Genomic DNA, 17062 nt, shown 5'->3' with positions numbered 1-17062 from the left:
TTAATTCATTAATGAGCTCTGCTGTCAGAAAATCTAACAAAGAAGACAAAACTCTGTCAAGAAAGTCCTGCAGGATAATTAATTATCCTGCACAAAAGCTGCATAAGAAAATATCTACCAAACTTAAATATATACAGTATCATCAGTGCTGGAAGAATTATTCAGATCCTTTACTTCAGAAAAAGTACAAATACAGCAAAGTAAAAATACTCCATTACAAGTAAAAGTTCTGCATGAAGAATCCTACTACAGTAAAAGTACATAAGTATTATGAGCTTGATGTAGTTAAAGTATTGCAGTAAAAGTACATAAGTATTATGAGCTTGATGTAGTTAAAGTATTGCAGTAAAAGTACATAAGTATTATGAGCTTGATGTAGTTAAAGTATTGCAGTAAAAGTACATAAGTATTATGAGCTTGATGTAGTTAAAGTATTGCAGTAAAAGTACATAAGTATTATGAGCTTGATGTAGTTAAAGTATTGCAGTAAAAGTAGTGGTTTGGTCCCTCTGACTGATATATTATTATATATGACATCATTAGATTATTAATAGTGAAGCATCAGTGTTAGAGCAGCATGTTACTGTTGTAGCTGCTGGAGGTGGAGCTAGTTTACACTACTTTATATACAGTTAGCTAGTTTAGTCCAGTGGTTCCCAACCTAGGGGTCGGGCCCCTCCAAAGGGTCAGCAGATAAATCTGAGGGGTGGTGAGATGATTAATGGGAGAGGAAAGAAGAAAAAACAAAGTTCTGATACACAAAAACATCTGTTTTCAGTTTTTGGACTTTTTCTCTAATCTTTGATTTTTGCTGAAATATTGGATCATTTGAACATTTATTGAAATGAAAGCATGTGAGAAGTTTAGAGGGAAAAATCACTATTTGGTGGAGCTGTTAACAACTCATAGACATGTGAAATGTGACTGAAATGTAAGTTGCTGAGTGGGAGGAGGTATTTCGTGTGCGTCCTGGTTCCACAAGTAAAAATCTCATTCATGTTTCACACAGACGATGTTACATTACTCACAGTTTGAGCACCTCAACATGAAACTGTCCTGGTTGAATCATCAGTACAAAAGATGAACAACTGTGTTAGAAAATATCTGGTGTTTTTTTAAAAAGTCAAAGGTACAAAACTGTGTACATAAAACTTTTGGATCTCCGTTTTGTTCTCTTTGGTGATAAACGGTAATTGCAGGTGTATTTGTGGACCTCACTCGACCTCACCCCCAGAGATCCAAACAGTGTCACTTGTTTGATGGTGCGTTAGCAGAGACCGGAAGAACAGTACGCTGCTTCACACACAAGTGAGTTGAAGAAAGAGTCTGTTGTGTTAGCTCCGCCTACCCTCTCTGACGGACCAACCACTGCTGGGCGACGGAAAACTAACTGCAGCGCCGGTGATTTGAACTCATGGCGGGAATGTTGCCACCAACACCCAGTTCTTAATACTCAAAATACGGCGAATGCAAGAGCTTCCATCAGTGGGCCACAGGTTCAATCATCATTGTGTTACCTCATTTGGAGATAGATAGTGACCTAACAGATATTTATTTAATTGAAATCTTCGAGATTATCACTTCACACTACCCAAGGTGCATTTCAGCATGAAACAGCCAATCACAGATCTTAAAATTTGGCTGCGTGTGCTGTTAACGGTGGGCAGAAGCTGAAGCTGAAGGTTGAGAAAACTGATTTTACAAACTGCAAAGTGAATCAGTTTATTGTTAATTTCTTAGTCAATTTGGAGTGAATCCAGTAACCAGTAACCTTCTTCTCAATAGCAAAAGTGGCCGAGGATTTGACGTATTGTAGTATTCTTAGACGTCCGACAGAATCACAGACAAAAAGTAACATCAAAGAGATCGATTAAAGAAATATTTGAAATGAGAATACAGAACAAGAAAAATACTTCAAGAAGCAGCGACTGCTCACACATCACTGCTCTATACTTTATGTAAATACTTCTTCCACCGCTGGATCTTAATGACTTCATGAGCTTCCCTGAACCCTTTACTGATGTTCACCTATGTAGAGCACCTGAACGCTGAATTAAATTGGCAACATTTTGCACTGAACAGACATTTGCAGGCTGTGTACCACCTCAGCAAGCTCCACCAATCAGATGCTTTAGATTACAAGCAGACACTAAGAAAGGAGTTACCTGACAGACTAATCTCAGGGGGAAAAAAGTCCCCTGTTTATTGTAAATTGATGGAAAACAGGAATTCATTGGAGCCGTGCAGCTTTATGAAGAATCTTTATTTAACAAAAATAAATGAATCTGAGGGATAGACACTGAAACTTCAAAACAAAGACAGAAACATGCAGAAGGGAAGCGAGAGACATCCAGGTGAGACAGGTGTGTGTGTGTGAGAGTGTGTGTACTTCTATATTTGTGAGGACCAGTTTAAAGACTCGGTCACACCAGAATTAAAAATGGAAAAATGCAGGAGGGAAGAAAATCAGCATAATTTTTTGCATCTTTTAAGCTTTTGAGCTCAACTTTGGTGAAGTTGCAAATTTGCAACTTGACTGATAACAAGTCGCTCTGACAGTACTGACCTTCGAGTGGACGGAGAGTCCAAAACGGAGGAAGCTATCGCAGTTAATCAGTTAGCTGTGTTGCTAACATCCAGTTTATTTGACAGCCTCTGTGTTAGTATTTGTTTTACAGACAGTTAGGAGACAGGAATCGATGGTACAAATGTCTTTTTAAACTGTGAAAATATTCTGTTAGCAACCAAGCTAAGATAATGAGTTTGCTAACTGACTGTTAGCAAGCTCGTTCGTTCGGAGCACTTTATTTTCCCTCTTCAATAAGTTTTTATTGAACAAAATCATGGGCAAAACATCAGGAGGAAGTAAACAGAACAGTAGAGAGGAAATAGAGAGAAGCTAATGAGACTGAGTGATGCTAAGAGTTAGCTTGTCAGCTACAGCAGTTAGCTAACATACTCTGCGAGTAGTCAATGACCCAGCAGGTGTTGAAGTTTGCATCCAAATGTGATGAAAGTTTTAACTAAATTTCCAGAAAATCAGAAAAATAATAAGAATGAATACTTGTTTCCATCCACGACTGTTAGTGAATGTTAGCAGTTGGTTTTCAGTAAATTTGTTAACTGACCTATAGCAACCTCATTAGCTTGGTGCGTTTTATTTTCCCTCGTCAATAACTTTTTATTGAACAAAATCATGAACAATGGTGAACAAATGTCAGGGGGAAGTAAACAGAACAGAAGAGAGAAAATAGAGACAAGCTGGGTTAGTGCGTTAGCGATTAGCTCACCAGCTACACCAGCTAACCCTGCGAGTAGTCTGCATGTCTCAAAGCTCCTCCAACCAAATATTTTGCGAAGACTCGCAGATTAATTTCGCTGGTGTGACCGAACCTTCAGACCTCAACAGTGGGGTCAGTTTGTTTGATCCTCAGTTCTTCTCTAAAGAGCCGTTTGAGGGTTCAGACTTGGTTTTAGGGTTCAGGTTAGAGAATGGATGATGTCCTCACAAGTACAGAAGTATAAATGTGTTTGTGTGTTCAGTAGCAGCGCAGGAAGAAGGTATTGCAGGCCGTTCCTCTCAGACAGTCGCACAGTCGGCCGATACGAGGTCCGTGTTTCATTGCACATCGCTCGCCGACATCACACTGAGAGACAGACAGACAGGTTTCAGATTTTAGCTTAAAAAATAAGCTCAAAAAAAGGATCTTAACACAGGAGGAAGCAGATATTTAAAGGCAATTCTTATGGACATACAGAGGGGAACAGTCAGAGACGGCCAAGATATTCAAAAAATAATATTTAAAAAGTCATTGGTTCTAATTTTATTTTATCAATTCATAGTTTGACAAACAACATCTAAACGAAATGTTTCTGAGGAAATAAACCCTTCAAACCTGCTTGTTCGCTTTGTGTTGGAATGTGATGTGTCTACAGAGAGCTGAGCAATAGTGATTCAATGAGAGACTAATTTCAAATGACAATAAAATTGACCAATCACATCTTCCCTCTGAATGGGTGGGCTTTGTTATTGTTAACTTTATGACAAGTTCCGCCCACTGAATGGGACATGAATCACAAGCTAACGGGAAAATAACGCTGATAAACTAGCTAGCAAGGCTGCTGGATCATGATGGACGCCACGAGTAACGTTACCACCGTTGCAAATTTATTATCCACACTGTTTTCAAGATTAACTTTTAATGAAAAGTTGGACTTAATCGACAAAAGAAGACCTACAACAGGCCTTAATTTGGTTCAGAAAACCAAGACTTTGAAAGGCAACTCCAGAAAATACACACGATACTCCTGGATAACAGGATCAACCAAGTGCTGCTGGGATTGCTTGCTGTTTGGTGTGGAGACTGGGTACTGGTTCAAAGTCCATATCCAAGTCAGCCCATCACCATCCGAGTGCTTCAAGTAATCTGAGAGCTACTACCAGCACACAGCTGCAGCTGGATGAGAACACGACTGTCAGACCTTAATTTCCATCGAGAAGGAACTGCTGATGAATCAAAGGATCAGTTGACCCTGCTGACGACCACCTCATCCAAGAGGCCTCTGTTTTGTTTATGTAGGATAAATACTATTGGTGAATGGGCCCATTTTATATCAACTTTAGCGCTCAAGGAGTTATTTTAAACCCAGCTGAAGCATCCGTTGACGGGTGGAGCCGCCGGTGCCGCTTCGGCTTCAGATCCTGGGAGGTCCCCTGCCAGAGGGAAAGCATTTACCAGGCGGCAGTTCACCAAAAAGCACAGCGTGAGAGGCTTTTGCTCCAAGGGTGACGGCCACAATGAAGCCGTTGAATTGCAAAGGCTGGACTGGTATCTTAACTTTTTGTTTCAGAGCTGGAATTGTCATTGGTAACTTTTGCAGTTCTATAGGAGAGAACACAGTAAGCAAAGCTTCCAGGCTCACTACTACGAAACCAGATGACAAACTAACAGTGGTGGAAAGTAACTAAGTACTGTACTTAAGTAGGATAATATAACAAGCTTTTAAAATACAACACATTGTTAAAGATGAAACCAGTGGTTTCCAACCTTTTTGTCTTTTGACGTCTTACAAAAAGCAGTGTGTAGTCGGGGTCACATTTCACATGTCTATGAGTTGTTAACAGCTCCACCAAATAGTGATTTTTCCCTCTAAACTTCTCACATGCTTTCATTTCAATAAATGTTCAAATGATCCAATATTTCAGCAAAAATCAAAGATTAGAGAAAAAGTCCAAAAACTGAAAACAGATTTGTGTATCAGAACTTTGTTTTTTCTTCTTTCCTCTCCCATTAATCATCTCACCACCCCTCAGATTTATCTGCTGACCCTTTGGAGGGGCCCGACCCCTAGGTTGGGAACCACTGGACTAAACTAGCTAACTGTATATAAAGTAGTGTAAACTAGCTCCACCTCCAGCAGCTACAACAGTAACATGCTGCTCTAACACTGATGCTTCACTATTAATAATCTAATGATGTCATATATAATAATATATCAGTCAGAGGGACCAAACCACTACTTTTACTGCAATACTTTAACTACATCAAGCTCATAATACTTATGTACTTTTACTGCAATACTTTAACTACATCAAGCTCATAATACTTATGTACTTTTACTGCAATACTTTAACTACATCAAGCTCATAATACTTATGTACTTTTACTGCAATACTTTAACTACATCAAGCTCATAATACTTATGTACTTTTACTGCAATACTTTAACTACATCAAGCTCATAATACTTATGTACTTGTACTTTTTCATGCAGGACTTTTACTTGTAATGGAGTATTTTTACATTGTAGTATTGGTACTTTTACTGCAGTAAAGGATCTGAGTACAACTTTAAATAACTAACCTCAAACTTAAATAAAATAGCTCATAACACTTTCTCTATTTTTCCTTCAATTAGTTGCAGGTTAAAGGGAATTAAAGACCTGTGAAATTAAGTGTTAGTTTTATTTTCCTACATGAAAATCTAAATGTTGTTTTAGGAACGATCTAACGTTGTCTTTTATTGTGCACACTGCTGCACTGAAGGAATTTGCTGTTTCTTCCTCCTGTATACTGAGTTCTACCTCGAACCTTGAAATAAAATTCTTGTGGAGATGAATTGAACCCTGAAATCTGCCTGACAGTCTAAGTTTTGTTGTTTAAACCCCCAAGTTAGTGATAGCTACAGTCCTGAAATAAATACAACTGGGAATATATGTACAATTATATAATAATAATAATAATAATAATAATAATAATAATCTCTGCAGTTTCAGTTCTCCATCTGTTCGTGTTTGATTGACAGCTGTCAGTCATGTTCTCACCCGGGGAATGACGCTGGCTTTCTTCTCCACAGAGAGACCGACTCTGTTTTCAGCTTCATCCAGGAAACCCTGCAGAGCTTCAGCCTGAACACACGATGTAACACACACATTAACACACATTAACACACACATTAACACACCATATAACACACACATTAACACACACATTAACACACAAACACACACATTAACACACAAACACACACATTAACACACACATTAACACACACATTAACACACCATATAACACACACATTAACACACACAAACACACACATTAACACACATTAACACACACATTAACACACCATATAACACACACACACAAACACACAAACACACACATTAACACACACAAACACACACAAACACACACATTAACACACATTAACACACATTAACACACATTAACACACACATTAACACACAAACACACACATTAACACACACAAACACACACAAACACACACAAACACACACAATATAACACACACATTAACACACCATATAACACACACATTAACACACAAACACACACATTAACACACCATATAACACACACACACAAACACACAAACACACACATTAACACACACAAACACACACAAACACACACAAACACACACAATATAACACACACATTAACACACCATATAACACACACATTAACACACAAACACACACATTAACACACCATATAACACACACATTAACACACAATAACATCAACTAACATCAGTATCAGTGAGGTTAAAGGACTCAGCATGCTCAGTGGCGTTTGCCGTACACAGAACTACTCTCTGGAGACTGAAAACGTGATGCTGTTATTAGTCTTTGAAGCCGTTTCTAAACAAACTAACGTGACCAAACTCTTCCTGATGAAGGAACATGTGACCCAGAGCAGCGGTGTGTTTTTAATCAGATATATCAGCTTTGATACAAACACAATATATGTTGTTGGTTTGGATCCAAACATGAAGACAAATATAGAAAAATATAGAATATCGGTTAAAAGTAGTAAAAATAAAAATAAATGAACTGACTTATCAGTTCATGGTCGGAGCTCCTTCTGAGGACTGAGGTCATATTTTTCTTGTGTTTATGTTTTAGACAAACAAACACTAGAAGATCTTCTCCAGCAGAAGGCTTTAAAACAATATATTCCATATTTTGGACAAGAAGCCGATAAGATCACAGCGCTGCTACGTTATATTTATATTAAATAAAGAAGTTTTGATCATTCATCAATCTGAGCTGGTGTGTTTCCTCTCTACTGGGAAGATCTGTAGTGAATCTTCATCTGTTCAGGGATTTTAAAGAGAAATCAGTCGTGTGTTCCTGGACACTGCAGCTCCTTTTATGGCGTTTTATCATAGATTATTTGTATTTTTGTGCTGTTTTGTGTGTATTTTATGTATTTTAAAGGTACATGCAGGGGCGGCGTTACAGATTCTCTATTCAAATAAGCAATAAATATTATATTGGAGATACAAGCCTGAATGTTCTGAGTGGTTTTTAGTATTATTTGAATTAATTTCAGAATAAGATATATTTATACTGATTTTATCTGAGTGCAGCTTGTTTACAGTAAAGATGAAACCGGCTGCTTATTGTTGCTTTAGAGAAAAAATAATTTCTGTTCAGCTGCCACCATTTTATGTTCGTTAGGAATAAAACTTTATTGATCAAACAGACTAAAGCCACGCAAATAAAATTTAAATTCACAGTAAACTTGTTTCCTTTAAATAAAGTCCATCATATTATTATATTATTATTATTAATAATAATAATCAATATTTTTTATCTTCATTAGACTATTTCACGTTAGTTTGATAACAACACGTTTTATACAAATATTTTAATTTGAAAATCTTACAACCTTATATTGTCTAAACTTTAACAACCTTCATCATCTTAATTAATGATTCATCTTTGTGCTTTAATTACTCATAACTTGAAAACATTTCTATCTTAATATGTTAAATGTGACCACTGTAAAACATTATTTCAATATTAAAATAATTGTCTTTAACCACTTTAATTATAATTTAATAATCTTTTATTGTTTGGACACTTTAATTAACTATAACTCCACCTTAATTAATTATTGTTTGACAAACAACCTTTACAACATTAATTGTCTATAAATGAACTGCCTTCATCTTTTTTAACAACATTTCCAGCAGACTTAATTTTATTTTGACCATCTTTTATTAATTAGTTATAATTTAATCATTTTATTGTTTGGCCACATTTCACCACCTTAATTGGCTCTAATGTTACTGTCATTTATCAGCGTCAATTCCACCTTAATTAGTTCTATTTTTAAGCTTTTCTTAAATAATAACTTTAATCTTAAAATGTCTTTTATAATTTTAATTAGTTTTAATTTCACCAACATAAACATAATTGACTCTCCATAACAGTTTAATCTTTTATGACCTTAATTGACGTGACATAATTAATACATTTTCACCATTCAATTAACTATCAACTAACCATTTTATCACCTCACTTATTTTGAATTTAACCTCATAATTTAAACATTATATCTTTTATCCCACATAACTTCACTAAAATAAATAAATAAACTCTTTTTTAGAAGAAGAACTACAGAAATCTGACGGAGACACAAAGATCCTTCGTGACGACAGATGACTCACCAGCTCTCTGGTTGTGAATCCGAGGGTCGGCTCGTCAGGTGCAGACGGCAGTTGGCTGTCGGCTGACCTTTGACCCTGACAGAGTGATGTCAGCACGGACAGACAGACGGACAGGTAGACGACGGCTCGCACGCTCTCCATCACAGAAAACGTTAAAAAACCTAAAAAAAAAATACCAACATTTAATTTCAGCATCACAATAAAAACTTCAAATAATAAATAAAGTTCAGTAATTCGGATGTGAACTCACGATTAAACACAGAAATAATTTAAGATCCTACAAGAATATTATAGAAATATTCTGATTTCTTCTTCTTTGTTGTCTAATTTCAGCTCCAGAGTCTGTTTCTCTTTGTTGTTCTAGTTTGTACTGATGTTGTTTTTCCTTCCCCTGTGAGCTGAGTTCTTCTTCTGCTGCGCGCTTCGTTCCTCCTCCTGTATTTATAGGTGTCTCCTCCTCCTGCGGAGTGATGCCTCAGCGGCTGCCACACGTTATTCATGTATTCAACACATCAGATAAAAGTGTGTGGATGTGTTTTCCTGTGATTGATGATGCACCTGTTGCGGTTAAATATTAAACAGGTCGATGCTCAGATGTTTACATTGAAAACACTCTGCGGACCGGCGTGTTGTTGTGCAGAGGTCAGAGGTCAAACTCTGACTCACAGCTGAAGGTTATAAAGCTCACAGAGGAGCCGACTGTCCGTCATATGGAAATATCGTCTCATCAGGTGGATAATAATCATTCAAAATAACATCTATTGATTGTTTAAAGACTGTAATCACCAGATAAAGCTGCTCCAATCAATACATTTTATTTAAAAACTGATCAAATAACACATGTGATATGGAATGAATCACTTGTTCTCAACATCTCTGCAGATTTTCTGCTTCTTTTGGCTCCTAGTTTTGCTCATTACACATGCTCATTGATCGCACAAGACCACCTTATCAAATTCAAATTGTTTTGAAATGGAGGAAAGTTTTTTTGGTTTTTTTTGCAGGTGATATGCCAATCCTTCTGATGGTTTGGGTTAAAAGTAGGGATGCACGATATCCGATATGCAGATATTTCCAACTCATTGTGGCCGATGCTGATATATGCACATATTATTCTCCAGCTGGCTGAGGAGACTATTATACATGCAGCATAGATTGTACTAAATATGATCAATAAAAACAATATATGAAGGAGCTCAGCATTAAAACTTTAATGAACCTGCCAAGTGGGAGCAGCAGTAGAGTTTTCATTGAGTTTATTAGACAGACAGGATTAATGTGCAGGATTTAATCTCTGGTCCACACTCCGGAGCAGAAGGTGGCGGTAATGCACCTAATACGCTGGTTGACAACCGCCGTTATAAACCAAAAAGAAGAAGGTGAAGTTTTTTTATTTTTCAAACAGAGTGGTACATCCTGTCAGCCGAAGGATTTCCTATCTGTGCAGCCGAACACCGCAGCACCTCGATGGACTGTTTCACCCTGACGGTCCCGGTGTTTCCTCTGCAGGCTGCACTTCACTCAGCCGCCCATCAGACCCGCTGCTTCTTCCCACTTTAACCTGAATAACAAACCGGGGCTAACGTTAGCTGGGAGGCTAGCGGAGCGTTAGCCGCAGCATGACTGGAGGAGCCAGCTAGCCTTCGCTAGCGTCTCAGCTAACGTTAGCCTCGGCTCTCCATGTGGATCCAACCGGAGCACCGAGCCCCGGTTTGTTATTCAGGTTAAAGTGGGAAGAAGCAGCGGGTCTGACGGGCGGCTGAGTGGAGTGCAGCCTGCGGAGGAAACACCGGGACCGTCAGGGTGAAACAGTCCATCAAGGGAAGCACAGTCAGGCGGCGGAGGAGAAGTATAACGTAGCAGCGCTGTCATAATCGCCAGAATTCGCCAGAATTCGCCAATGCCGATATTTCATTTTAGAGCTTTTATCCGCCGATACCGATGACGTGCCAATAATATCGTGCATCTCTAGTTAAAATGGTTTGGTGTAGGCACAAAAACCACTTGGTTAGGGTTAGAGAAAGATCATGGCCCAACATGACGGTAAAAGATGTCTGCTTAGGTGTCTACAAGAGGTCATTCACCCATTCTGCACAAATAGGACAAACTACTATCAGCACAAGAAACCAGGCCTGGATCAACAGCCTGTGGACTACTGGCACAGAGTCCCGTTTCATGTCAGTAGTTGGTAAGTTGTTGCACCGGTTCTGTAGCTTTAGCCAGTGCTTAAAATATAAAGGACCAAGACCAGAACCCTGAGGAACCCCACAAGTAATTATTGACACTGTTAATGGGATAATCTGTTGCACTCAGCTGTTTGCTTAGCAACAGCTACTTTATAAGATGATAATATGTCAGATGTTGTGTTTACAGAATGTTTCTGCTGCCACCTGGTGGCCAAAAAAAGAAATGCTTCACATTTTAATTAAACGTACAATATGTAATTTCAGCCGCTAGGGGTCTCAATCAAAACAATAACAAAAGATGGAGTGTGATGACAGTGTGAAGTAGCAAGGGATCATGGGAGTTGTTGTCTTCATCGTTAAATAACCAGCTTCACCGGGATAGGATTACTCCAGTGTTCATCATTCAGTCTCCTCCTCTCCAGAACAAACGGACCCGGAGATTACAGGTAAAAACACTGAATAAAGCTGTTTCACCTAAAAAAATCAGTGTTTCTCTGACGATGTTTGGTGACCACCGGACTTCCTGGAGGGGCTGTTAGCCGAGCTGCTGCTAACGTTTGTCCAGTTTATTTCTCTGATAACTTAAGATCCAGACGTCCAATGACTAAAATCCTTCTTCCGGCTAAAAGATATAGTTAAAAACCACCTAAATTTATCATGAAAATGTGGCTTAAAACTGAATAAAAGTCCATTTATAACAGTTTTTGTGGAACAACCACAACGCCGATGTATTATCTTGTATGTGTGTAAGTTACTCTTTGGTAGACGCCATTGTAGCGGACAAACACAGCGCCGCCGTATGCATCTGGTGCGTGTTTACTCTTTGGTAGAGGAGGTATGACGCCATCGACAGGCGACCAAATGAAACGGTCCGTTACTTTGATTAAATTACAGATTTTTCTGGGTTTGAAAACTGTTGGAAACATTTGGGATAATGTAAGTACACAACTCAACAACATATATAACATAGGTCTAGTTGTTTTTACACATTTTAATGTGGAATAATTACATATTATAGTTTTAAATCCCTGTTTTGATACTATTTATGGTTTGCTTTTTTTCCCCAAATTTGCAAATCAACTATTTAGTTTTCATCGTCCACCATTACCTCAACCTGAGTTTGTTTGACTGCTCTGTAAACAGAAACACCAGCTGCTTGTCTGTTGTATTGTTAGTATTAATTAGTGTATTATAAGCATCAATCAGTATAAAGTAATTAATTTATAAAATTAATTAGTATTAGCATATTTGCAGTTGCCACCAGTGACCACAGGTGTCACCAAATCAACCAGGACTGAAATCTGAAGGATTATTATTTATATATAAATAAATAATAATCACGTATTCCTCATATTATCTTGTCAGCTCAAGATATCACGATTCTTTTAATCCAAATTTACAGGGATGATTTAAATATTTATTTATAATAATGACAATAACATTAACACTTTTCAAAAACAAGTTACAAAGTGTTTCACACACATTAAAGCTGAAAGATGTTTTTCATCACAGTCGAGGTCGATGAAATGAACAGTGTCATGTAAATAAGACTGAAATAAATATTTAATCATAAACATGGTTAAAACATTCATCAGATGGTAATAAAACATGTGAATAACCAGGTTTTATGTTTTATATACTGATTACATTTTCCCAGTAAACAGCTTCTCTCTCCACCTGCTGATTAAACCTGCCGCTGCTTCCTCTCAGAGGTCAGAGGTCAGAGGTCAGAGGCGAGGAGCTGGGAGGATTCAGTGTTTCTCTTTGTGTTGACAAATCTCCCATCATGCACCTCAGCAGCAGCGGGAGGCAGCGGCTGACCTCGGATCAGCACGGACGTGTTTAATGATGACGCAGGAGGATTTGCGTTTTGCCCTTTTCTGCGTCTGATTTGCATCGGGAGGCGACCTGCGAGGTGATGATGTCACCGCAGGGACCGCGCTTTCATCGCAACTCTCATTAACAGCAAATGTCAACGTGCGACTGCACCGACCGCTGAAAACCTCCTATCTGCAACTCTTTTATATTTTCTGATCAGATGAGGTTCTGCTGCCAGTAATAAAATCACCAAACGATGCACATTATTTACAATCTAAACCCTCCGTCATTCACTATAATCCCCCATTAATCATTAATAATCAGTATATAAACTGTTAATAAATGGTTTATAACACTGTAATGTCGTTATAAGGACATTTTATATCTCAATATCACAAGAAAACACATAATTAAATTCTGCTCCAAGGAATCTGAATGTGTTTTTATCAGCATGCAGATGCAGAATATATATAAACCCATGAGACGTGTTTGTTATTATAAAAGCAGAATAGAAAGAAATAAAAAGGGAAAAATAGAAAATGAAAGTAAACAAAGAGATTTTGGTCTGAAATTAATGAAATCGGGAGCAAAGCAGGTGATAATTAACAGCTGGGATGTTTCAGATAAAGAGGATGAATGTTTAATATAAATTATATCATGTAAATAAGATTTAAATGAATATTTTATCATGAACAAGTGTTGTTTGAGGATATTAACGGAGTAAAGTTTGTTAACTGCTACGTCAGTGTCGACTCTGAATGTGTTTGATTGTCGGAGACGTCACGGCGAGCGTCGACAGTCGAGGCTGAAACTGACGTCACGCTGATGCTGATTATTCAGAAAACCACAGAAGAAGACAGAGGACGACCTCCAGAAGAAAAATGATCTGGAAACTGTTTGATTTTCCTACATTTACAGAAAGTTCTCAGGTCCTCGAACATTAAATGATAATTTAACCTGTAATTACTCCTTTAAACAGCATCTAAATATCAGAAAGTATATTTGAAGCACATTATTATTCTTGGTGATAAATAAAATATAAATATATGTGCCAGAAAAATATATTCACACAGTCTATTATTCCTCCAGTAGCACTTCAGCGTACTTGAAATAAGTATATTAATAAGCAATTCAACTTCAAGTGTACGTTAGTTTTCTTCCTACTACACTACAAAAATACATAATTTATAATTAGTACATTTACAGTATTTGTACAAAAAGATAAACACATTCAAGCACAACTAAATGTTTCTCAAACATGGATTTCAGTATATTTTTAACTGTACTAATTATATATTATTTGTATATTAAGTATATTTTTAAAATGTCGACTTTAAGAACATAAATTGTAAGTGGAAGTTAAATTAGTGTCCTTTCAGATTGAGATTTTACAGGTGAAACAAATGATCAGTTTGTAAAATATAATGTTGAAGTATGATAAGATATGAGTTTTATAGATTAAACTATAATACCTCCAGCTGCATTTCATGTATGAAAGGTGACACACAAACAAGTTTATTGTTATTTTTATTAAAGTTTTTAAAATAAGTTTTACCTTGATGACGTCACAGTTTTTGGTTACACACATTTATTAACACTGAGGTCACGTTTGTGTCGCCGCGTTATCAGCCGACAGCAGAGAGTTTCACTGAAGGTCACAGACTGAGGCCGCGGCCGCCGAAACACATCAAACACACCTTTCATCCTGCGTGTGTGTATGTGTGTGTGTGTGTGTGTGTGTGTGTGTGCACGTGTGAGTGTACCAGGTATTCCTACGTTGTGGGGACTCGCCTCCCTTATGGGGACAAAAAGCAAAAGTCCCCTTAATGTAAATCATTAATGTTAGAGAGAAGACTTGGTTTAAAGTTAAGGTTAGTTTAGGGTTATATTAAGGTTGGTTTAGGGTTATGTTAAGGTTGGTTTAGGGTTATATTAAGGTTAGTTTAGGGTTATGTTAAGGTTAGTTTAGGGTTACGTTAAGGTTAGTTTAGGGTTATGTTAAAGTCAGGATAAGTCTCCAGGAAATGAATGTCAATGTAATGTCCTCTGAATTGATGGAAACATGACTCTGTGTGTGTGTGTGTGTGTGTGTGTGTGTGTGTGTGTGTGTGTGTGTGTGTGTGTGGTGCTGGCAGGACTTTAGACTGTGTTTATTTCTTTCTTTTGAGGTTAATATGATGGTAAAATATTATTATATTATTATATAATTGCTATATACAATTAATATGAATACTATGAAAACCATCAAGTGTAAATATACATTATGAACTCTTGCAGTAAAGTACAAAAATATTGTTAGTGTGTTATTTCTGTTTCCCATAATTTTCACAACGACAAACAATTTTTCCATATAAATTTAATGATATTATTGGCAAAATATCATGAACATACTGTACTTTCTGTTACTTTCTGTTTTATTAAAGGTGTAAACGTATTGAATCTTCTGTAAACAAAAAGACTAAAAACCTTCTTTTTCTTTTTCTTTGTCCTGTTGGACACCTTTTTCTTGTTTGTTTTCTTGTTTCTTGTGAGTTTATTGAAACTTTAAAATAAAGTTGTGAGAAAAAAAAACGATGACAGAAGGCCATTTTGAAATATTTCCAGCTTATTTTCTGATGTTTTCTGTGAACATGTTCTGATCTTTTTCTTTAATCAGATGATAAAACCTGTAAAAACAGAATAAAAAGCGTCGTGTGGCGGTGAAGCTGTTCGTGCAGATTTCTCCTGGACTGAAATAAACGAGGAGCCCGAGGCGTCCGTCACTTCCTCCTCTCGGTTTCCGTCAACACTCGCTGTGAGTCGTCCTCATTAGCAGACACCTCCGATCACGATCAAATCTCCGTCACACGGCAGCTACAGCCGACACATCGCCAGAAATAAACCGCTCCCCGCTAATAACATCTGAACGCCCCGAGGGCCTCATGCTGACTCACAGAGTTCAATCAGCTCAAACACCTGAAGAACCCTCAACTAACCTGCAAACAACTTTTGTTTTCATCAAAATTCATCTATTTTTTAAAAGAATAAAATCCAAATTGATTCTTCAAATGTTTTTTTATTCTGATCAACAGAAAAAAAACATTCAGAGGAACAAATTACTGCTATTATCAATAATTTACTGTTGATCCAATAATCAGGTTTTTATTCATCAAACTGATTAAAGTAAAAATGATTCACTTCTAAATATCATTGATCAGGATCAATAATATGTTATCGAAGCAGCATCCTTGAGTGATTTATGTAATGTATAAAAACATTAAAATGCAAATTAAAAAGAGAAACTTTTTAAAATTTTATATAGAAAAGTTAGTTTTATATTTTTTTTGTATTTGATTTGTGATTTATGATCAATTTCTAATCATCTTCATGTCGTCATGGTGATGAATAAATGAACAAATTCTGTTTTATTTACCATTTAAATGTTTAATTCCTTATAAAATAACATAACACACAACAATATGACATAAATAACTTTTGGTGAAAAACAACATTTTTTTTAACGGTTAATTTTTGGGACCTCGAGGGTTCTGCAGTTTGGTACGGAAGTAAAATGGTGTCAAAACTGTTAATTGGTTTAGTGGGTGAGCGCTGACTGGTTATATTTGTGAACATGCGTAGTTGTTCATTTGCAATTCTTTAACAAAACCTACTTCTCAGTGTGTAGTTTTGTGTATCAAATAATATATTAACACATTAAATATTAGATCACGAGTGAGCGTCTATCGGATCACTTTTCTAACAGTTTCTGGGACACTTTTTCCATATTTTCCTAAAAGTAGCTGCTGTGTAACTGTTAGTTCGCAGGACATTTCAGGTTATGTAATTTGGTCGTATACAGAAAATGCACTCATCACAGAGTTTTTAAGAAAAAACCTAATATGCTAATATGTAGTTTTACACATAAAACTACACAAGTATTTTCTGTCTGTTTAAGAATTAAGAATCAGTTTTTGTTAAGATTATTTTGCAAATTAACATCTATGAACCAAAATATGAATTTGTACTCATCAATTGCACCACCTCTCTGTAAAATGTCCTAAAAATTAACTGTTAAATATCTGCAAATATTCAA

At 36.8% G+C, this 17062-nt stretch overlaps 1 protein-coding gene across 1 annotated transcript; it reads right to left on the bottom strand.

The window, feature by feature from the left end:
• Positions 1-1910: 1910 nt before the first annotated feature.
• Positions 1911-9879, bottom strand: cart4 (cocaine- and amphetamine-regulated transcript 4). The gene is made up of 4 exons (XM_042435935.1): positions 9237-9879; positions 8987-9147; positions 6324-6407; positions 1911-3647 (listed from the first exon to the last, which is right to left on the bottom strand). The coding sequence occupies exons 2-4, from the start codon at positions 9125-9127 to the stop codon at positions 3540-3542; spliced, it is 333 nt and encodes a 110-aa protein (XP_042291869.1). The 5' UTR covers positions 9128-9147; positions 9237-9879; the 3' UTR covers positions 1911-3539.
• Positions 9880-17062: the final 7183 nt, after the last annotated feature.

This window comes from Thunnus maccoyii, chromosome 15 (genome assembly GCF_910596095.1).
Source record: "Thunnus maccoyii chromosome 15, fThuMac1.1, whole genome shotgun sequence".
In the NCBI taxonomy this organism is placed as follows: domain Eukaryota; kingdom Metazoa; phylum Chordata; class Actinopteri; order Scombriformes; family Scombridae; genus Thunnus; species Thunnus maccoyii.
The sequence above is the reverse complement of the archived record's forward strand: the minus strand, read 5'-3'. Positions and strand labels throughout refer to the sequence as shown.